At 33.1% G+C, this 23,760-nt stretch overlaps 3 protein-coding genes and 1 pseudogene across 12 annotated transcripts; all 4 read left to right on the top strand.

The window, feature by feature from the left end:
* Window positions 1-2,099: 2,099 nt before the first annotated feature.
* On the top strand, window positions 2,100-7,191 carry LOC110419303 (protein WHAT'S THIS FACTOR 1 homolog, chloroplastic-like). 9 transcript variants are annotated; one of them, XM_089784141.1, is made up of 5 exons: window positions 2,100-4,449; window positions 4,737-4,816; window positions 4,936-5,081; window positions 5,325-5,735; window positions 5,836-7,191. In XM_089784141.1, the coding sequence occupies exon 1, from the start codon at window positions 2,547-2,549 to the stop codon at window positions 3,726-3,728; it is 1,182 nt and encodes a 393-aa protein (XP_089640267.1). In that variant the 5' UTR covers window positions 2,100-2,546; the 3' UTR covers window positions 3,729-4,449; window positions 4,737-4,816; window positions 4,936-5,081; window positions 5,325-5,735; window positions 5,836-7,191. The 9 variants fall into 9 exon arrangements, with proteins under 9 accessions (XP_089640267.1, XP_089640271.1, XP_089640272.1 ...); XM_089784145.1 differs by having other exon boundaries at window positions 5,325-6,042; window positions 6,712-7,191; XM_089784146.1 differs by having other exon boundaries at window positions 4,745-4,816; window positions 5,325-7,191.
* Window positions 4,305-7,191, top strand: LOC110419304 (PHD finger-like domain-containing protein 5A pseudogene; annotated as a pseudogene). The gene is made up of 2 exons (XR_016351419.1): window positions 4,305-4,449; window positions 4,737-7,191. The product of XR_016351419.1 is annotated as a PHD finger-like domain-containing protein 5A pseudogene (transcript).
* An 831-nt stretch (window positions 7,192-8,022) lies between these two features.
* On the top strand, window positions 8,023-11,749 carry LOC110419183 (elongation factor 2). The gene is made up of 4 exons (XM_021432114.2): window positions 8,023-8,127; window positions 8,476-8,526; window positions 8,628-8,715; window positions 9,063-11,749. Exons 2-4 carry the CDS (start codon window positions 8,524-8,526, stop codon window positions 11,501-11,503), a joined length of 2,532 nt encoding a protein of 843 aa, XP_021287789.1. The 5' UTR covers window positions 8,023-8,127; window positions 8,476-8,523; the 3' UTR covers window positions 11,504-11,749.
* A 5,049-nt stretch (window positions 11,750-16,798) lies between these two features.
* LOC110419633 (MADS-box transcription factor ANR1-like) lies at window positions 16,799-17,317 on the top strand. The gene has a single exon (XM_021432726.1). The coding sequence runs from the start codon at window positions 16,799-16,801 to the stop codon at window positions 17,315-17,317; it is 519 nt and encodes a 172-aa protein (XP_021288401.1).
* The last annotated feature ends 6,443 nt before the right edge of the window (window positions 17,318-23,760 follow it).

The following is a 23,760-nucleotide window of genomic DNA, read 5'->3' as shown; positions in this document are numbered from 1 at the left end:
ATTTGATTTATTGATAATATATTGTATCAAATATAAACGCATATATTTGTATTTTTCAATTTTTGAATTCAAATAATATTTGCACATTTAATTCATATTCGGTCTTTTACCTCAAATTTTCTTTAGATGAGAAGGGAGGTTGCTCATCATTATTGTAAAATTGGACTGCGACCCCAATAAACTAAAAGAATGGGTCAATTCTATTCCATTAGTAAAATTATACAATTAGTCCATATATTCTATTAAAATGATGGATTTAATTATTACATAGTAATTTATAAAAATTAAATTTTTATACTTTTCAAAATTGATAATGTCAATCTAATCATTAACGGTATTAAATTTTTTCTGTTATTTATATTGATATAATATTTGACAGTATTGACGTGGTACTGAATTTAATGACATACATTGAATTTGATGATATGATACCCAGTAATGATGCCTTAATTATTGTTTAGGGATATAATTATTGCATCATCTTAGATGTAATATTATCAAATTCAATGTCACATTAATACAATCAAATATTATATTAGTATAAATAATAAAAAAATTTAATATTATTAATAATTGGATTGATATTGTCAATTTCAAAAACTACAAAAACTCAATTTTTACAAATTACTATACATGATTAAATCCAACACTTTGACAAAATATAGAGACTAATTGCATACTTTCACTTAGGTGGCATTCGGTACTTTACAATGCAATGTGATTGCAAGCAATATAATTGCAGGGAAAATAACATTGCACTGTTTAGTATACAAGCAAAATATTGATTAAAATGTTGAGAAGATAATATTGCAGCGTTTGGTTAACAAGTACTTTGCTGAGAATGTAATATTAATTTTCAAAATTATCCCTATTTTATTAAAATGTAAGTTTAGTATACTTATATGTTTTATTGTTAATTTTTATATGATACCATCTCTTAAATATATTTTAATGTCATATATATTTTTTTATTCCTTATTGTAATCTTATATATTTTATTTTCATTTCTTTAATATAATTTTTTATATTATATATTTTATTTTAATTTCTTTTACCTATGTTATATAAATTTTAATTTCTTATATTATATTTTATTTTAATTTTTTATTCTTATATTATATATTTTATATTAATATCTTTTATTTTAATTATAATATTACAAAATATTTTTAACAAGATAATAAAGTTGAAGGGTAAAAATATTTTTAAGAATATTACAAAGTATAATATAATGTAATTGCATTAGTTTTGAACTGTAATCACATCACATCATTTAGTTGTAATATGATTGTATGGTAATCTTATATTACAATGGTCTATTGCAAAATAAACATTACAATGTAATTTAATTAAACACATTATAAAGAATATGCTCCTACTTACTTCATACCAAATGTTACCTTATTTCATTCTAAAGTCTATAAATTTTTAGACTAAAATGCCCTTACTCATTTTAAAAATTTTCAACTTAGACATAAATATTTACTTTTCTTCTCATTTTTCTCTAAATTTCCTCAACCCACTATAAAAGGGCGACTACAACAACGATTGTAGCTCTAAGGCTGAATATGAAGCTCCTTGACCAAATCCAATTGAGACAACATCGAATTTGACATTTTTCAGTGAGATCTAGTCGTAGGAAGTGTTAATTTTGCTCCCTAATATCTAGATTTGGTCACATCTTCAACGACATACCAATGTAGAAGAAAGGAAAAGAAAAAATATTATAATTATAATTATAATTATATATTATTGAAGTGTAATATTTGAAATTTATAAATTAAAGTAAAATTATGATTATTTAAATTATAAATAAAATATTAATATTTTTGAAAATGTTAATGTTTAAATTATAAGTAAAATATTAATATTTTAAAATTAAATAAAATAACTATATTAATATTTAAATTATAAATTATTAACAAATATATATATATATATTAAGTATTATAAAGATTATCGACATCTGAGTATTTGATTCATTAGTTTGTGCATGGTCTTCTTATTTAAAGAGTAAGGTTCGAACTCCTTCTCTCCTCAAAATAATAAAATTGATGCTTAACCAAAAAAAAAATCAAAACATATAAAAAAAAATCAAAACATATACCAACTCACATTATGTTGATAAAATCTTTACAATATTTATATATTTATAATTAAATTTATTTTTTATTCATATTAATACTGAGAAAAAAAATAAAAAAATAGAAATCTCATGAGCACACGTGACAACATATTGATGTATTTTAGAACTAATAACAGCCGGTTGAGTCATGACTTTAGTTACTCGTTACCTGGTTTAACCTCCGGTTTGACTTGAAAGCATTGAATAAAATGATTCTTCTTCTACAACAGAAAACCCCATTATGATTTCCAACAGAAACTCCAATCCCACAATGAGCATGTCAATGTAAATTTGTTTCTCGTGTTTGGGTTTTGTTTTGTCTTTCCCAGCGTGTTCCTTAATTATATTGGTTTTGGACTGTGTACACCAACTGTTCGAGGATTTGTCTCAAGAAAGCAGTGTCTTTTTATATTACTTGAGAATGAAAACAAGATCCATATTAAGGTTGTCGTCTTCAACAATTTCATGTAAAAGGCCTGATTCTATGTTTGTTTCAGTGAGGCAAATATCAACCGGAGGAAAGAGGCCAAAGAAGAAAATATACCACAGAGACTATCAACTTGACAAAGTCATGGACTTGCAAAAGAAACCATCTTTAATTCTGCAATTGAAGTCCGTTATCCAATCCCAAAACCAACAATGCCTCCTTCTGCGCGACCTTGAAAAGGAAGTTGGGTTTGTGGCAAAATGGAACTTCATGTCCGTCATTGAGAAGTACCCTTCAATTTTCCATGGTGGTGGTTGTAGTGGAAAACAACTCCCTTTTGTTACGCTCACTCGAAAAGCCAAAAAGATTGCAAGTGAAGAGAGTGAAGCAAGGATTTTAATGGAACCCATTTTGGTCAAGAATCTGAGGAAGTTGTTAATGCTGTCAATTGATTGTAGGGTGCCATTGGAAAAGGTTGAATTCATCGGAAGTGAACTTGGCTTGCCTAAGGATTTTAAGAAGTCATTGATTTTGAAGTATCCTGAATATTTTTCAATCAAAGATGTCAATGGTAGAGCTTATCTTAACTTGGAGAACTGGGATTCTTCGCTGGCAATAACTGCTCGTGAGGAGAGATTCGCACGTGAAGGGGTGTTGGCATCAGGTGGGGGTCTAAAGAGGGTTAGGATCATGAAAGATGGTAACTATCTAGGTCCATTTGCGTTTAAGATGTGTTTTGCTGCTGGTTTTAGACCGAACAAGAGTTATCTTGAGGAGCTTCAGAGGTGGCAGAAAATGGAATTCCCTTCTCCATACTTGAATGCAAGGAGATTTGATGTTGCAGATCCGAAAGCTCGGAAAAGGGTGGTGGCTGTGCTTCATGAACTCCTCAGTTTGACTATGGAGAAGCGGATGACATCTACACAATTGGATGCATTTCATTCAGAGTATCTGTTACCGTCTAAATTAGTGCTCTGTTTGATAAAGCATCATGGTATCTTTTACATTACAAATAAAGGTGCGAGGAGCACAGTTTTCCTTAAAGAAGCTTATGATGGTACAAGATTGGTAGATAAATGTCCTATGTTGATGTTTAATGATAAGTTTGTTACGCTTAGTGGTAGAAATGAGATCAGTTCATTTAACAGTATGAATTCTTCACAGGTTGTTACATGAAATTTGCGGCTCCATTAATAATAGTGAAAAAGGGTTATTGAGAAACTAGTTCACGTGAAAATGTTGTGCATAAAATGAAGCTTCCAAACAATTCAACCCCTAATATGTTTCAGCCTCCACTTAATATTTCATCTTACTGAAACATCTACCAGTGTCATGCCTATATAATGATTTCAAACATTTGCCAATCCGCAGAGAATGGATTGTTTTTCTTATTTGTTCATTCTTTGTTTTGTTTGAACATGGCCAAGAACAGGTATATCTATGGAGTAATGACAAAATGCCTTCATAGGATTCCTTGATATACTTCTTTACTTTGGAATTTATGATACTATGAATGATTGGGTATTCATTTCATACGGATGTTGAGCTAAATTTTGTATGATTGGGTCATGAAAATTCCATGATTTTGGAAAATAGCTATTCCTGGTCTCAAAAGCTAACCAAAATGAAGGAGAAAAAAATTATTAAGAAAAGAGGGCATATCAAATATTTTATTTAGCTGTTATTTTTTGACTTATTTTTTTATAAAAGACTTTTTGACCTTTTTGAAATTAAATTAAAAAAAAATTAATTAGTGGATGCAATATATATATATATATATATCTTTGCTTTTTGAAAGAAAGAAATGAATAGAAGTCCAAAGTTGCGGCCAGCCCCTGTAGAAGAGCGGAAAACCAAGTAAACAACCTGTCTCTGCATCGGCGCTTCCCTCTTTCAGGTTGGCTCTATCTTTTCCCTTTCTCTCCGATTACTTTCTGTCTCTGTTTTTTCTTTTTAACGAGATTTTTGTGGATGATTTTTCTGATTATCGTCTGATACAGATTGATGCTATTTTTTGTTAGAAAAAATAATAAAATCATAGAAAAGAACATACTTGTATTCTCAAAGCAACATCTAAACGAAGCTAATTCTTTCATCTTTAGCAGACTCCAACTCTTGATTATATTTGCTCTGTTAATAGGCAGTTGACAAGTCCTAACAACTGACAACTTATTGGATATTTAGAGTTGCAGGAATAGCGCAGTGTGTTGATTAAAGCATGGCCAAGCACCATCCTGATTTGATCATGTGCCGGAAACAACCAGGTATTGCAATTGGACGACTTTGTGAGAAATGTGATGGAAAGTGTGTAATCTGTGATTCTTTAGTGCGTCCTTGCACGCTTGTGCGGGTTTGTGATGAATGCAACTATGGGTCATTTCAGGGGAGGTGTGTTGTCTGCGGAGGACTGGGGATATCTGATGCATACTACTGCAAAGAGTGTACACAGCTGGAGAAAGATCGGGATGGTTGTCCCAAAATCGTCAATCTGGGGAGTGCCAAAACAGACTTGTTCTATGAACGTAAGAAGTATGGTTTCAAGAAAAGATGATTGCTTGATATTTTACCTTCAGTGATTCTCTTTTGCCCCAGCTTTTGTATTTGGAAATAATAGATTTAAAAATGTTGGAATCATTGTTAAGACTTTGGTTTCTGGATTTGTTGTTGTTCAATATGTTTTCTCTGGAGCTGTAAATCAACTGTATAACAGGCCTGATTTGCATTTTACAGCTTACCGTATGCTTATGGATTCCTATTGGTGCCTTTTGCTAGGTACACGTGAAAGCTTATTGGATCTTGGATTTTACAATATGAAGTAACTCTCTTTATTTTTATAAGCTTCGCCCCTTGCTCAAGATTTGGAACAAATACCTTTTAATAGAAAATCTTAAGTTCTAATTGTTGGGATGTTTTCTTCAGGACATGTCAATGCTATTTGTAAGATATGTCAACATCATTCTTTAATAGGGTCACTTTGGATTCTGCAATCTGTTCAGTAGTTCTAGCCTAGTAGTGATCAATTTGTCTGCTGGATGGAATCCAAATGAATTTATTTGATTACTAGAGTAGCTTTGCTTTCCGTAATCTGTTTGGTACTTCAATCTGGTGCTTTCCTGTTGATTAAGTTTTGTCTAGTGAGCAGAATGTAAAGGAAATGTTGATTAAGTGGTGGTTAAGGTGAAGGTGGGTGTGGACTTTCAAGTATTTTGTCTTTTGTGTACGGGTTGATTAGAGTTTGACATTTATTAAGTAGTTTACTACTGTAATGTTTTGAATTTTACAGCTTTTATGGCACAATGTGAAAAAGCTGGTTATGTTGGGTGAAGATGCTTTCCACTATGCAAGTTTTTCTGATGGGCTTGCCATTGATGATCCTTTGTATATGGAAGAACCACTTTACTTGGAAACAATGGAATTGCCAAAGTGATTGCCGGTACAATTGATGGAGAAAAAGGAGAAGCACTTGGTGATGAACCTGTAAAGAATTATGGTAAATGGCCCTTCACACAGGTTTATGGGATTCAGTTGTCTTTTTAATGCATTAAACCTCAATGAAGTGTGTTTCTGGTTAATTTGGAAATTTGTCATAGTTATCTGCAGTATTAATTTTGATGTGGCCCGTTAATCTGCTCAGGAACCTACTTCTTTCACGTTTTCTGCACTCAACCTAGCAATTCATTTTCATGGTTGGCTGTCTTTTTTGATCCTTTTTTACTCCTTTTTTACTGTAATTACCTCTAAAACAAGATAAGAAGGCCTACTATAAGTCTGCAAGTATGTGGCACGCATATGAGCTCTTGTTGATAAACTCGTGGATCTGGAGTGTTGTTTTCCGCTGTTAGTAAGCATCTTTCAGTTCACCTCTCCACCCTATCCCACTATTACCCCTTCAGATTTATTGGGCTGGCTCTGGTCAACAATATCCGTGATTTTTTTGAGATTTTACCTTCAAACCTTGATATGGCTTCAAAATATTAGTCAATGTTATATTCAGTAGAATTTATTTGCTGGTTTGGACAAGCATTTTTCTATTAAGTAGTGCATTAATGTTGATCCTGTGTGCATATTCATATTGACTGGACATCCTTCTCTAAATGGTTTCTGCCCATAATTTTCTTGGATTACTGGTTCCAATGACATGAGATCAAACGTTATACAGTGTGAAATATGAAAGGTTGGGTTGTCATTGGGGCTGCTCAACCTCTCATTTGGGTGATTTGGGCTGCTAAGACTTGCCATCCTTCTCGGTGGATGTGGTGGGTGGGGTTTCTTGGAGGTGGCCTCGCCAAGCTTCTAGAGATCTATGATTCCTCTCCATTGCAAGGATTCATTGATGCCAATGCTTTATGTCATGCCACCACTATTCTCCTTACCTGCATATTGTGGAGTTTATTAGGTACGATGCAAAGTTTCGAACTTCCAACATCCTTAAGAAGGCCAAGTAGCCCCCTGGAAGATTGATCCTGTAAGAAGCCTATGTTTATTAAGTGGTACAAGGTTTTTATTTTGTTTGTTCTTGTTATGCTTCAGAAATGAAGGATATTTGCTTAGCTGGGATTCTGAGTTGGTTGAAACTTGGAAAACCATTTGGATGCTGGAATTGGGTTTCGCAATGGAAGTTAAAGTTACAAGATGGAAATTATTCTATTCTCTTGTGGATTCAAACCATTGTGTTTGAACAATTTTATGCTATATGTTTTCAAAGTATTATGAGCATTCATCTGGACTGGTGGTGGCTTCATCAAAGAAAGCAAACCTTGTGGACTTTATATCAGATAAAGATAAAAGTCATGAACTCTCTAACAAGGTTAAATTATTAAAAGGGTAATGTCTATTTGTTATCATAAGTTCACCTTTGTTTAATTCACTGAAATTATTCATATATATATATATATATATATTACCTATCTATAGGAATAAATTTGAAGAAGTGAAATGTGAAATTTGGTTATCATGAGATGCGCGATTATTACGCATATACATTTTTAACTCAAAAGATATATTTATTAAATGAAAAAAGATTGGTACTTATAAACTTAAAATTCATCTCTCACTTATATTAAAAAGACATGTCTATCAAATTGGAAATTAGAGAGCTTAAGACTCATCATGAGTTTTAATATTGTGTTTAAAATAAAATTTAATATATTTAGATAAATATTTAAATTTCATGAACTAAGATTATAATAAAGTTATCAAATCCGACCTAAATAATAATATTGCATCAATAAGTTTGAGACTTGGCGTGCAAGATCTTTAATTCATGAATGCTGCTATATAAAAAGGGCAATTCAACCACCTTGAAATTGGAAAATATCCAAAAGGAAAGTTTTCAAAGTCCAAAAGATATTTTTAGAAACCAGGTCTAAAGCCCAAGAGCCGGAGCCCAAGCCCAAAAAATAAACAAGGAAAAACCCTAGCTGATGCCCCTCACACTCCCACTCTCAAACGCACCGCCTTTGGCATCTCAGCGGGTATAAATAAGGCATATCCTCCTTTGCGTGCCTCTCATTCGAGGGAGGGTCATCAAAATCTTAATCTCTTTCTCTCGCCGCCTCCTCTCTCTCTCTCACTGGTAAGCTCTTCTCCTTTGCCTTTTCTACTCTGTTAAGATCTGTCCTGATTTAGATCCTTTTTTCCATTACTTGTTCTAATCTTAGGTCCTGTTTTCATTCCATTTTTGTTTCTTCCATTTTATAGATGAATATGATTCAAATCATTGCTGTTATTTATTTATTTTTATAATAATCTGGATATTGATTATGGAATATGGAATATCTACACACAATTGTGGCTAATTTGATTTCAGATCTCGAAAATTTCATTTGTTTTGGCGGATGATTTCTGGCTTTTTGATATTAGGCGTGTTTATATGTTGCTGTGCATTCTATTTGGAAGTTTAAGAACTTGTTTCTGTTGGCAGGTTTTGATTCTTATTTATAGTTGGGGTGTATTTTAAAGACAAGTCAAGATGGTGAGTTGAATGAATATATTAATCTGTCTCTTTTTGTGTGTTTTTGTTTAAGTTTTTTCTATGACTGTTCTTGATTTGACCTATGTTTTGATATATTACAGGTGAAGTTTACAGCTGATGAGCTCCGTCGTATTATGGACTATAAACACAACATCCGTAATATGTCTGTTATTGCCCATGTTGATCACGGTATGCCTTTTTTTGTTTCATAGCTGTTATTATTTCATCTGATGTAGAAGATAAAAGTTGTTGAGTAAATTTCAACTGTGACAATGATTGCCAATTTTTTTCAGTTCGTCATGTTTCTATGAAATTGCTTCATTGTTTAACTTGTGTCAAATGTTTGAAAAGATGGTAATATGAACATGTAGTCTGGATTTAATTGATGTTAGTTTTGTTTAGTTGCAAATTCAGAGCCTGTTTTGTTTATTACTGTGACAGATCTTTGCTTTTCAATAATCGTTAGTAGAAGTTATATTGCTGTATTAAAGCGTAGATTTTGTCAGTGTTAGTTCTGATTGTTTTCTGATATGCAGGGAAATCAACTCTTACTGATTCTCTTGTCGCTGCTGCTGGAATTATTGCACAAGAAGTTGCTGGTGATGTTCGGATGACAGATACCCGTCAGGACGAGGCTGAGCGTGGTATCACAATTAAGTCAACTGGTATCTCTCTGTACTATGAAATGAGTGAGGAAACTTTGAAGAACTACAAAGGAGAGAGGCAAGGGAATGAGTACCTCATCAATCTTATTGATTCCCCTGGGCACGTTGACTTTTCATCCGAGGTCACAGCTGCTCTTCGTATTACCGATGGTGCCCTTGTGGTTGTTGACTGTGTTGAAGGTGTCTGTGTGCAAACAGAGACTGTCCTCCGTCAAGCCCTTGGTGAAAGGATCAGGCCGGTCTTGACTGTTAACAAGATGGACAGGTGCTTCCTTGAGCTTCAGGTTGATGGTGAGGAGGCTTACCAGACATTCCAGAGAGTGATTGAAAATGCTAATGTCATCATGGCTACCTATGAAGATCCTCTTCTTGGTGATGTTCAAGTCTACCCTGAGAAAGGAACAGTTGCCTTCTCTGCTGGTTTGCATGGTTGGGCTTTTACACTGACCAACTTTGCTAAGATGTATGCCTCAAAATTTGGAGTTGATGAGTCGAAAATGATGGAAAGACTTTGGGGTGAGAACTTTTTTGATCCAGCTACTAAGAAGTGGACCAGCAAGAACACTGGCTCTCCTACCTGCAAGCGTGGATTTGTTCAATTTTGTTATGAACCCATCAAGCAGATCATCAACACTTGTATGAATGACCAGAAGGATAAGCTCTGGCCCATGTTGCAAAAACTTGGTGTCACCATGAAGGCTGAAGAGAAGGACTTGATGGGCAAGGCCCTAATGAAGCGTGTAATGCAAACTTGGCTTCCTGCAAGCAATGCTCTCCTGGAAATGATGATCTTTCACCTTCCCTCTCCTGGCAAGGCTCAGAAGTATCGTGTTGAGAACTTGTATGAGGGTCCTCTTGATGATATGTATGCCAATGCTATTAGGAACTGTGATCCCGATGGTCCTCTTATGCTTTATGTTTCAAAGATGATTCCTGCCTCTGATAAGGGAAGGTTCTTTGCTTTTGGTCGTGTCTTCTCTGGCAGAGTCTCAACTGGTTTGAAGGTCAGGATCATGGGTCCCAACTATGTCCCTGGTGAGAAGAAAGACTTGTATGTTAAGAGTGTACAGAGAACTGTTATTTGGATGGGAAAGAAGCAGGAAACTGTGGAGGATGTGCCTTGTGGTAACACAGTTGCTATGGTTGGTTTGGATCAGTTTATTACCAAGAATGCTACTTTGACTAATGAGAAGGAAGTTGATGCCCACCCAATTCGTGCCATGAAGTTCTCTGTCTCTCCTGTTGTTCGTGTTGCTGTTCAGTGCAAGGTCGCATCTGATCTTCCGAAACTTGTTGAAGGGCTGAAGCGTTTGGCAAAGTCTGATCCTATGGTTGTCTGTACCATTGAAGAATCTGGAGAACATATTGTTGCTGGTGCTGGAGAACTCCACCTTGAGATCTGTCTCAAGGATTTGCAAGAAGATTTTATGGGTGGTGCTGAGATCATTAAATCAGACCCTGTTGTGTCATTCCGTGAGACTGTCCTTGAGAGGTCTTGCAGGACTGTGATGAGCAAGTCTCCTAACAAGCACAACCGTCTGTACATGGAAGCTCGACCTCTGGAGGAAGGGCTAGCTGAGGCCATAGATGATGGACGAATTGGTCCTAGAGATGATCCTAAGGTTCGTTCTAAGATATTGTCTGAGGAGTATGGGTGGGACAAGGATCTTGCTAAGAAGATTTGGTGTTTTGGCCCTGAGACCCTTGGTCCAAACATGGTTGTTGATATGTGTAAAGGAGTTCAGTACCTTAATGAAATTAAGGATTCTGTTGTTGCTGGGTTCCAGTGGGCATCAAAGGAAGGAGCATTGGCTGAAGAGAACATGAGAGGTATCTGCTTTGAAGTCTGTGATGTGGTTCTCCATGCTGATGCAATCCATAGAGGTGGTGGTCAGATCATTCCAACTGCTAGGAGGGTTTTCTACGCTTCTCAGCTAACAGCCAAGCCAAGGCTTCTTGAGCCTGTTTACTTGGTGGAGATCCAAGCGCCTGAGCAGGCACTTGGTGGTATTTACAGTGTTCTTAACCAGAAGCGAGGACATGTCTTTGAGGAGATGCAGAGGCCTGGTACGCCACTTTACAACATCAAGGCATACCTTCCTGTCATTGAGTCTTTTGGATTCTCTAGCACTCTGAGGGCTGCAACATCAGGACAGGCATTCCCACAATGTGTGTTTGATCACTGGGATATGATGTCATCAGATCCAATGGAACCAGGGACCCAGGCAGCAACTCTTGTTGCTGATATCCGTAAGAGGAAGGGTTTGAAGGAGCAGATGACCCCACTTTCCGAATTCGAGGACAAGCTGTAAGCTAGAGAATAATGGAGAGGGTACGTTTGTGCGGCAAAATTTCTGCTGCAATTTAGTTTTGTTTTCTCTCTTTATATTTTGGTAGTAGTTGCTTCTTGGGTGCGGTCACCCATTTTATCATGTAAGGTCCTTTTTAGATGTTTTTTTATAATGACTCGAGAATTGTTCTGTGGTGTTACATTTTTATGTGTTGATTATGTATTCCAATCGACATTGGTTGTGCTAAAGTTATATTTTTGACCTTCATATGTCTGTCTTTGTGATTTATTTCAAGATGGTTGATTGTTTTACTGATGCAATTGCCAAAGGATTTAGGTCTGTCCTTGAGGCTGGGTGTTCTTATGGTTGTGGTCGTGGTAAGGACCGAAGTGCTCTTCGTAATAGCTGGGCTGAGGCTCGGTGGTTTTCTTACGAACGCAAATCCAGTGCTTTTTTATGAAGCCCTCCCCTGCCTGAGTTTCCACACGTAGCCAAATATTGGCTCGACTTCCATTCGTTATCTCTTCCAAAATTTGAATGGATATTCTGTGATTGTTTCTTTCCATTTAAAGGGAAATTTTACTATGGAAGAAAGGCCAGGCCAGGGGGTGGGTTCTTAACAAAAGGCAATGCGAGGGATAATCAGGAGAGTTGTAGGAATAGCAAAGCCAAATGCAAAGCTGTGCATGTACCTGAGGCGAGCGTTGACTAACTAAATTCCTCATTCCTTCTTGTTCGTCACTCCTCAACTGTAGTACAACGGTAAAATGTCGTTCTTCACCGGCGTTTTACATCAAGTAATCGGAAAAGGTCTAAAATCTGCAGATTTATGGCTTGTTTTAGATGACCTCAAACAGCTGTCTTTCACTCATTCCAACGCCGTTTCCTCCCTGGATGTCTCAATTCTTCTTCGCCATTTCAAGTCTTCCATCCTCTCTCTTTTCTCCCCTTTAACTCTGTATTATTATATTTTATTTATATGATTTTATACTTGACTCAAAATAAATACAAATGATAGAAAACGAAATAATAATTAATTAAAATAACTAAACTTACAACATTGAAGAAGAAAGTTGTGTCGCCTGAAATATTGTAAGATACATATAATTTCTTCCTTTTTTTTCTTCAATTTATTTCAATTTTAGAAAAATTTTCTTTTGAAAAGATTTTCTTTGCTTACTTTCTTGCTTACCGAGAAGTTGAAGATACATTTAATAATAGACTAAATGTTTAATTTGGGGTCCAAATTTTTGAGTTTTTGTCAATTGAGGAGGAGCAAATATTTCAATTGTAACAATCAAAAGCCAAATGTTTTTTATTCTTTATAATTAACGGATAAGGTAAGAGATGTTTGACGCGTGTAAGGCATGTACATGACATGGATGTTTACTTGTTGTATAAGATACGAAAGGGTAATTTTATCATAAAATATTTTTTGTCAAATTAAAATGATTCAAATAATGACATAACATGTAACATTTTTTTCATCATAATGTATAATAATTACATTTTTCAACATGACGTGCAACAATTAAATTTTTAACATAACATGTAACAATTACATATTTCAACATAAGAATATAACAATTACATATTTCAACATAAAAGTATAACAATTAAATTTTCAACATGATCTACAACAATTATTTTCAATATGATGTGTAATAACTAAATTTTAAAATATGTTAAGGCAATTGCCATGTCATTAGCTCAGGCGATTTTCTGTCGCATGTGATATATCTTTTATCCACTTGTCAACTTAGTCTTCAATTGCATGGAATAAAAAACATTTGATTTTTAATTGTTACAATTGAAACTGTTCGGCCCTTAATTAGAAAAAGTATTCAAACATTTAGCTCTAATTTGAACATTTAGCCTTTAGTAATACTACTATTAAAATTAGATTTCTGCTAATTCGCGTTGAGATATTTGACAGGCATTCACAAAATAATGAATGTGAAGAACAACATGGCTCTCTCTCTCTTTGTGAAAAATTTTTGGACATTTCATCACATGGTTGCAATTTTTCCATAGGAAAAGGAAAGGGAGTTATAGTTGGGTGATCTCAATCAAGTAAGGGATCTGAAGATGACACCGGTCACTTGGAATACCTAATCTTCACCAAGGTCGAGGAGAAAGAATGTCCTGGTCGAGTAATTTGTTGGCTTAGGGATGAGTTCGACTCCATCTAGTCGTTCTGCTACTAATTCCTTGAAATTTGGATCTCAAGAGAATGCTGCCGTGCAGTCAATGCTTGCTTAATTGATAACTGGGAGAGTTAACTAGGAACAAGAGAGAGCAAGTAGATTGCAGTTGCAGTCTCAATTCGCCATGTTTGTAGACTTCTTGAGTAGGACGTTTCCAGACAAGAATTTCGCTAGTATTGCAATAGGATTTCAGGTAAATAATGGGTAATTATATATGTTTATTTCAAGGCGTATTAGGGTAGTGACGTTTTTAGTGGCTGCTCTCTTAGGTTTAAGCTCATTGCTCATTCTACCAAATGCTGCCTTAACAGTCATTCTCAAGCTGCTGCACAAGGCAGCGACAGGCCTTGAATGACTGCTGCCAAATTTGGGCATGCTACAGAATACAGCAAGCAAGGCTGCTGCTGCCAAGTGCGGACATCCTCTGCTGCACAAAGCAGCAGTAAGGCTTAACTGTCTGCATGCTGCCAAGTCCTCGTAATTATCCTCATCATCATCATCATTGGGGTTTCACTTGCAACCTTGAGTCCACTGGAAGTGTCTTTGAAGGAAAGCAAATTAATAAACCTTTTTATTATAATCTATCACAAAGAATTAAGAAAATTCACAGATAAACAATTCCAAGTTTATATATAATAATAATAATAATTTTTGAGCTACTCTTATATAAGAGGTAGCACGCTCCTAATCATAACTCCCAAGATTCAAACATGAAGTTGTTAATCTCCTAGGGACCAATTTCTCAACTATATGCACTTTAATCAGATTCCTAATTCTTCCTAACTAAGTTAACAATAAATTCAATCACATTGCTCATCCCAAGCTTCATTTAGATCCTTCAACATTAATCCACCACCTTCCTCTGCCGCCACGTCGCAAACTTTTTCCTTGCCTTGTCTCGTCTCGCCCGCACCCTCCTCGACGCCTTGCTTCGTTCCTCCTTCCTTGCACCCTTTTCTACGCGAATCCCTCAATGCATTACCGCCGGAAGCTGATCTCGAGGACACTTTTCCGGCGAGATAACTTTGGATAACGGTGTCCGAATCAGGAAACGTGGTTACTTTCCCCTCATCGGAGATGGTAACTATGGCGACTCGTGCCCCGCATAAGGTTGAAAGCTCAGCTGCTTTCTTGAACAAATTCCCACGACGTTTGGAGGTGCCTGCTTTGCCCGATTTTTGTTGCTTCCCCATAGTCTGTTAAGAGTATAAACCCTGATTTGATGCTATTGGTGTATATATAAGTTCAATTTCAGCTTAAAAGGGGCTCTACCCATCTCCTTTATAGGAGTAGAAATAATAGGTTTACTAATTTTACTAGACTTTTAAGATTACTAAAATATAGATTGTCCTCAAGATAATAAAAAAAAATAACAATTAAATTATTTAATTAATCCCTTTATTTTGATAAATTGATAAATTTAATATATGTATAATAATTTGTAAAAATTAAGTGGTATACTTTTTAAAAAATTAACGATTTTCAACTAATTATTAATAAATATTAATATTTTTTTATTATTTATACTGATATAATATTTTATTGTTGATATGACATTGAATATTATGATTTATCATAACATGGCAATTTTTACCTATTTCATAACACTCTTTTCACTATTTTAAATTATAGAATATAGAAATTTAATTTTTTTCTGTCTCACAATACTTTTTCTTTAAATTTTACAAACTTATTTATATTTTTATTTATTTTTTTAATCCTATTTAAAACTATTAGTTCACATTGGATAATTTGATATCCACACTTACAAAATCTATGTCAGCACTTAGATACGTAATATCGACACCAATATTGTATCATTTGTGAATTGTCATATTATTATTACAATGTCATAAGATTCAATGTCACATTAACAAATAATTATCATATCAACTCAATCAAACGTTATATCAAAATAGATGATAAAAAATTTAAAAAAATATTGGATTGCCGTTTTTAATTTTAAAAAAGTATAATGACTCAATTTTTATAAATTATTTTACGTTACTGAATTCAACATTTTGATAAAAGTTACTAATTGCATAATTTAACCAAAGATATCGGCAATAGACTAAGCTTTAATTACTTCTTCATTATTATTATTATTATTATTATCTTAAAAATGATAGGTTGATCTTAAATTATCTGACATGTTGGCTAGAAATGATTCTTAATTATTTTTAGAAAAGTAACCACAATCTTATTTAAATGAAAGATTAAGTACCTAAATAAGTTACTAAGTTATATTTAAAAAATTAATTAAGCTTTTATATGTTTATCACATTTAATTAAATCTTTAAAATTTATTTTAATCAAATAAATCTTTTTAAATAATTGTTTATTAACTTTCATTGAACAATTCCCAAATTCATAAGTTTTCTCTTTTGATCGATTAGAATTCATTAACTATGTTTTGGAATTTAAAATTCTATCATCTGAGTATTTTAAGAAGTTAAAGCTCTAAACTTTTAAAGACAAAGGTGGTTTAGCATGAGTGTTAATTGCATATTTTTGTTTTCAATCACCTCAATACATAATGGAAGACTTTAATTATCTTTTTATTTTCTTTAATTTTATATGATTGATTTTTTTGTTTTAATTTTTTTAAAATTCTTTTTTCAATCTTTTTGTAATTATTTTTGAACATTTGACGGAATAATAAAAAGGTAAACACACAAGTTTTACGTGACAAGTTTTATTATCATGTCATTAAAACGACATATCAACACGTGATCAACATGTCACATATCAAAGCACATGATATAAAAATGCCAATTGTATGATTGATTGAAGGATGTTAATCAATTATTAATGAAAAAAACTTATTCGATTAAAGATAAAAAATTAATAATTTAATTAAATTTAATAAAAATATAAAAATTTAATTAATTTTTTAATATAATTCAAGAATTTTATTTAGTAGTTAGCCCGATTGAAATACTGTTTCCTTATCAGCAATGTCAGTCCTAACATAATCAAACCTTTTAACCTTGTTTACATCACTATATAATACACGTTTAAACCCTAAAATCTTTTTCTTGACTAGCAAATTGAGAATTTTCTCTCTGGTTTTTTTAGATTGTTTCATCTTTATCGATCAGAATTAGCCATGGATGCAGGAAGTACAAGTAAGAGCAGACTAAATAGAAAAGGCAGCGGCCGTAGAAGGATTGAGATCAAAAAAATTGAGAACCAACGCCGACGTTGGGTAGCTTTTTCCAAACGTAAGAAGGGTTTACTAAAGAAAGCTGCCCAGCTCTCGATGCTGACTGGGGACGAAATCGGCGTCATCATAATTTCAGAGCAAGGAAGGGTTTATACTTCTGATAACGCTGATGCTGTTATCCATCAGTATCTGTCCATCAAATATGATGGACAAGATGATAATGATACGATGGATGATGAGGAGAAAGAGCGTGGAAAAGGGGTTATGGAAGATGGGTTTTGGAGGAGACAACCGGTTGATGTTCAGAAGATCGATGATGGGAAACAGAATTTGCAAGAGATTAAACTATTTGGAGAGGCTTTGGTAGATTTGAAGAAGAATGTAGTGGAAGGAATGGAGGAGATAAAGGGTAAGGAGTATTTATTTGATCTGAACAAAACTCCTGATGAGCAGTTTTGTTGAAAGGCAGCACAAAGGGTGCTTTTGGATAGTGGAATGGTTTACGGTTGTATGACAATTGACAATCCAATATAACTAGAATAGGGGAGTAGACACTAGATCCTTATACTTTGGGAGATAATCTTTATAGAATTCGTTTCAGTTCAGTCAGATAATTTCGATCCTTTTTACTTTTACTTGGTATATTCTGCGACTCCAATTAATTGGTTTTACTTGGATTTTTAAGAAATTTTCATTCATTACCTTATATCAAGTCTTGTTCTTGATGACTAAGTTTTACTTAATTAAAAAAATTTTATTTGATCCTAAATTAGTGATGTTTTTGTTCTTATGAATTAATATTAGGGTCTTGTAGAATTATGGTTATTTTAGAATTAGATACAACATTTATAACAATGGCATTGAGACAGGGCGAGAGATCCCATTGCTTCCAAATCCAATTCCTCACCATTACATTAGAACAACCCTACTAATTAAGCCTCCATTAAACAAAAATTCCAAAAGCTTTTATAAGGTCTATATCTTTAGAGCACATCCATGATAGAAGTAGTAATTAAACACGAAGAAGAAAGGTCCCACGGAACTCAATTTCGTATGCTTTTCATTGAGAACACGATAGGCAGAAAGAGAAGCACCGGTAGTCTCTTAATTTGTTGAGGAACATTACAGGTTTCCAATGGAGAGCTTTCAAGAAAAGCTTTGCTGTCTTTAAGCTTCCAAGACTTATGTACAAGACAGCGTTGCAAACAAGTAACCCTTTGCATCAGTTGCTACGCTGCAAATAGATAGAGTTTTCTCAACCCCAATCTCACCCGCAGCTTGACGTGTTACCTCTGCTCAAGCCCCTGCGGATGGAAATTGAGAAAATTTTTAGTAAAATATGAATGGAATTGAATCAGAGGACTCAGACCTTCAATTAAAGAAAGTAACAATGTTCAAAGAGACATTACCTTGAATTGGATAATATATACTTGGGGACCTGATTTTCATATATAACGCCCTTCAATACCAATCGAGAGAAACTTTTCCTTTTCTTCTGGCTTTGGCTTGTAATTATACTGTTTTGTTTCATAATTAAGCTTTTCTTCTCCTTCTGGCTTCATGTCATAACCAGGCTTTTCTTCTGGCTTTGGGTTCTTGTTTCTAAATGTATTGTTTTGTGAGATAATTAGGCTTTTCTTCTCCTTCTGGTTTCCTGTCATAACCAGGCTTTTCACCATAACTGGGCTTTTCTTCTTGTGGCTTTGAACCACAATAAGGCTTATATTCTCCTAGTGGCTGTCAGCTGGTATTCCATGATAACCATATTCAGATACCATAATCACCAGCAGAAGCGAGGACTAGCAATGGCAGGAGAAACCAAAGAGAATGCCAACCAGGGACAAGTGAAACCCATGACTCTTACCAATTTAACCGATCTGCGCAATGTAATTACATATGAAAGAATTATGAATTGTAGACCAAGTAAAGGGGCTAGCCCCAATGCCTTTTATAAGGAATAAGTTGGTCTAACGTTGACATGACTGCTTACCAATGATTAATAACATGAAAAAAAATTAAAATAAAAGAATTTGTTTACACAATTAATGCGACGTCGTTTAAGACTTGGGTAGCACTAACTTATGTATTACATACATCAATTCGGAAATTACAAATATTATGCCTTTGTACACGAATTAACATATCAATCAATTAACGAAATATGTGTCTTCTAGCCTTTATGACTAACTAAATAAGTTATAGATGAGCAATTCGCCACTATTGAAAATTTTTTGTGTTCTATTAGTTAATTTGTTTTGGAAAATATGGGAAATTGCAATGCTTTATAACAATGTTATTTTCTTAATGATGAACCAAAGTCGAATTCAATCTGATATGAATTCATTGAAAAAAAAATTCAAAAACATAAAATGAAATGACTCAAACCCAAAATAGTCCAAATTCAATATTGTAACTAAAAAAAAACAATATTAGAAATTTGAAAAGAATTGTGATCGTGGATGATGTTGGAAAGCATAGGACGTTGAAGGAGAATGTGTGAAATGAAAATAATATTTTAATAATGATCCAATATTAAAATAATGGTGGAGGTTCAATAAATAAATAAAATATTAAAAGATAATTTTAAAGAGGTAAGTTCGTTCAAAGTGGGGGAGTGAGATATTCATGGATTGAAGAATTTTTATCATAGAAAAATTTACATGTGTGGAATGTAATTCATATACTATATAATGACTAGTGTGATAAGTAATTAAAATACAAAAACTAAGGAAACTATGCCACATGAAGGTAACATGACCAGCCACTATATGGCCTTATAATGCATGCAAGGACAACAATTGCATGTAATCATTGTTGCATGCAAGTGGGGGAAACATGTGGCCCCATGTGAAAAAAAAAAATTGGAGAACTTATTGGCAATTAATCTATGTAAAAGAGGTTAAGGATTAAATGGGCAGTCAACACAGTTGACCACCCATGCAACAACCAAAGGAAGAAGAAATGAAAGGAACAAAATTACACCAATGAGGAGGGGCAGACAAAGCAATGTTGTCCTCCTATGCAAAGAAAATAATGCAAAAAAAGAAGAAGAAGAAGAAGAGAGGATTGGATTGAAAGGAACTAAGTTTGGGGAATCGCCCATTCTTTGGAGCTTAGACATTTTGCCCCATGCTTTCCTAGAAAACCTGAGAGCTCCAAAGAAATTCTCTCAAGTCTTTTTCTATCATTCCTACATTCCAAAGAGAGCTAAAGATACCAAAAGCATAGCCATCCAAGCTTCCAATATCCTTATTATTTGAGTGAACTCGAGGGCTCCCATGGAATTCTTCCAAGTTGGTTTTAAAGGTGATGCATGTATAAGTAACTATATATGTTAGAGATTCTTCTTGGTTCCTTGCAACCCGTGGCTACCTGCTTATTTTGAAGGGATCAAGGAGCCACAAATGGAAGTTAGGAGCTGGGAATTTGCTGTGTAGTTAAGGAAATTATGAGTTAAGCTTTAAAGATTTAAGTGTAAGAAATTTATAGCCTTTGAACTCATTGTGGCAGATTTGGAGATGTGGGTGAAGTAGTGTTGAAAATCAAGAATTTGGATGAGTTAAGCTGCTAGAAACTAATGGATAATTGCTCACCCAAATTAGCTACGGTTTATTAAAAAAAATGAAAATGAGCTTGTTCAATTAATTAAATATGCCTTGCTGTAAGGGATTAGAAGAGAAAGAAACAAGTTGCTGAAAATGTTACCAAACCGTGGTTTAGTTCGAAAGGCTGATTGGTGAAGTTGGAAGCTAAGGAAATAAATTGGAATTTGAAATTAGATTGCCATTTTAACTGCTGGTCACATGTACAAGTGGATAGTCTTAGAAAATATACCAAGTAAATGTGAATTCTTAATGACTAGGAGATTGGTTGAATTAGTGCCTTGGTTGCTAAACAATACTTGGTGAAGGCATGGGAGATTGGCACGTTGGTCGAGCATAGAGCCTTCAAAGGCTCGGGTGGTGATGAAAATTTGAGCTTGCTAAGTCCTTAGTCAAATCAAGCTTAAGTTAAGGAGGTGGATTAGTAATTGGTGAGAATTCCCACCACAGGAGATGAGTGGCAATTCCTTTTTAAAGTATTTATTGAATGGTGAATATGATATCTTAAATATGTTAGATATGCCCACTGTTTAATATTATTCAATTACATTGAGTTCCCTTGTTTATATTTGGATTGCAATTGGGTTGCATGAGCTGTTAGTGATTAGGAATGATTATTAAGCTCGTTTTATACATGTTGCTTTTGTGGGCATATCAAAACTATTAAGCTATTTACAAAAGGGGAAACAAGCCTTTGAAACATGATGAGATTTTGTACTCTATTTTGAAGCATTCAAAATTGTATGTATTACACTCCCTAGAGTGGTTGTTAATGAGTTTTCTAATCTACCTCGGTGGCAATTTTCATGATGCTTAACTGAAATATTTTAACTATGCCATGCTCATTGATTTTCATAAGCAAACTTGCTATTTTAATGTTCACTGATTTTGTGACGAACTTGTTTATATATATTGCTCATGGCATTCATGATTTAAACATGCATACATGCCTTTTGAGCTTATGATTTAATTGATTATATGCAATTGAAATTCTATTGGTTTATTTTCTCGGGTAAACCTTACAGGTATAGGTCCTGTTACCACACCAGATTTGTGTGGTCTTTGTGCACAAAGTAGTGATTATTGATGATTGATAATTGATAATAAAAAGGGACCAGAAGCCCTGACTCATATTTATAATTGTTTATAATTGCCATGGTTAATCGATTTTATCGAGCATGAGATTTTTACACTACAAAAGTTATTCAAAATTTTAAGATTTAAATTTAAGCATATTATATTGATGCACATGATTTATTAACTTTGTGCACCATCTATCCTATTATACATATGTATTATCATTAGGCTTTTATCAAAAACTCTACCTTAATGCTTGTTTCCCTTCTTGTCCACTCATTGAGTATAAAAGGCTCACCCCAACTAGTTGACAATGGTAGATAATTGAATTAATTGAAAGCAGTTGTGGTGAGGGGACCTCAGCTTGTTGCATAGGTAATTGGCATCCCATAGCACTTCCTAGGGGTCACTCCATTGTCTAGATGTCAAGTTATCTACTGCTGATTAAATTTAAATGATGTAATGTTTCAAAAGTTTTGATATCCAGAAGTATTGTACTGATGCCTTTAAGTTTTACATCATTTAAATCGTCATGTGAGATCAAGAAATTTATTTGCTAAATTAGTTATGAAGGTAAAAGAAGCTTCACAGTAATAGAAATTAAAGCTAAGTGACATTTATCAAAGTAACATAACATATTCTTCGAAGGCTTCCGAGTTGTGCGGGCTTGCCTACATGACTTGTGCGCTAATGATAGCTGTAGGGTGGGTCATTACAAACATAATACAAATTTGACTTAACTCGAACTTGAAGTGAACCAAACTCATAATGACCCAAAATTCAAGACCAATCCAATTCTAAACTTGTAAAAACTCAAATTTTATAACCAGAAAATTCTTGAATTTTTAACTCAAAAAGATCCAAATTGTAATTAAATAATTTTATCCAAAATGAGTAAATGAATAAATGATAATTTTTTCTAAATTAAATTTTTAAAATTTTATATTTTTTTAAAAACAATATTATTTGGAATTATTATACAATTACATAAGTAATGTATGTTCAACATTTTCAATGTTAAATTTATGAATTGGATTAGGAAACTAATTTAAGATACATTAAATATGAGTATTAATTTTTTTTTGCTACCCTTATTAATTAAAATAATTAATTATAAAAATGATATTATTAAATTGAAATTTGAATACTTAAATTCCAAAAGTGAGAAATTAGGAATTGGAAAATTTTTGGAAAGGCATTTTTTGCCCCTTTCATTTGCTGCCCATTTTGTTATTGTTATTTTTTATTTTTTATTTTTTTTACTTTTAGACATAATTTTTTAGAGTAAGGAAATGGAGAAAAAATTGAATTGTTTAATTAAATTTAAATTTTGATTGATTTATTATTATTTACTATAATTTCAAATTTAATTAAAATAATAATTATTACTTATAAACTAAAGTATATTTAAAAAGTATACAAATAAGTGAGAATATAAATACAATTAGTTTTAATTTTAAAATGTCAATTACTTTAGTTGATGAATATTATGATTAATTGTAATTAAGTAATTAGAATTATTGATTTATTTTTTAAAATAAAATTTAAATACTTTATTCTTATATATAAAATAAAATCAATACTCAAGAACTCAAGTGTAAAAATTTAAATCAACCAAAAAATTTCTTTTTTTTTAGTATTATTGTTCAAAATTATATCAATTAATTTTAACTTCTAAATATTATGATTTCATATAGTTTATAAGTATAATTTGTAAATAATAGTTAGTAAAGTTACTATTAAACAAATAATCTATTAATTAACATTTAGACTTGTTAAGTTAATTCAAACCAAGAAAATAGACCTCTTAATTCTTAATTCTTCATTATTGTCAAATTGATCAACTATTAAAATTAATTAACATTATATCAATTAATTATAAATATTTCTATTGTTGCAAATTTTAATTAACCTTTTGAAAACTAATGATTGATTTTAAATTTATTATATTATTCTCCAAGCCAAAACATCTTTATTATCCATTAATGTGAAAATAGTCAAACATGTTATGAATATATGTAAATATCTATTGTATTTCCATCGTATCCAATATACTCCCTCATATCTAATGTACATATTTAAGTAAGTACATCTGTATCCTCTAGATCCATTCAGTATATGCACATTCCTATCTATGTAAATTCTTCCTATTTATGTAAATTTATTCTCCTTCCATCCATGTAAACCTATAAATAGATGCATTATAGTTGATGGTATACACACATA

This window comes from Theobroma umbraticum, unplaced genomic scaffold, assembly GCF_002168275.2.
Source record: "Theobroma umbraticum cultivar Fairchild unplaced genomic scaffold, ASM216827v3 scaffold_67.0, whole genome shotgun sequence".
NCBI classification, from domain to species: domain Eukaryota; kingdom Viridiplantae; phylum Streptophyta; class Magnoliopsida; order Malvales; family Malvaceae; genus Theobroma; species Theobroma umbraticum.
The sequence above is the reverse complement of the archived record's forward strand: the minus strand, read 5'-3'. Positions and strand labels throughout refer to the sequence as shown.

What these genes read in the sequence shown, in the direction of transcription:
- LOC110419303 (XM_089784146.1), top strand. Translation starts at nt 2,547, where the DNA reads ATGAAAACAAGATCCATATTAAGGTTGTCGTCTTCAACAATTTCATGT.
- LOC110419183 (XM_021432114.2), top strand. An exon ending in TATTGCCCATGTTGATCACG is followed by an intron (nt 8,716 to 9,062) that starts GTATGCCTTTTT and finishes TCTGATATGCAG; the next exon opens with GGAAATCAACTCTTACTGAT.
- LOC110419633 (XM_021432726.1), top strand. Translation starts at nt 16,799, where the DNA reads ATGGATGCAGGAAGTACAAGTAAGAGCAGACTAAATAGAAAAGGCAGC.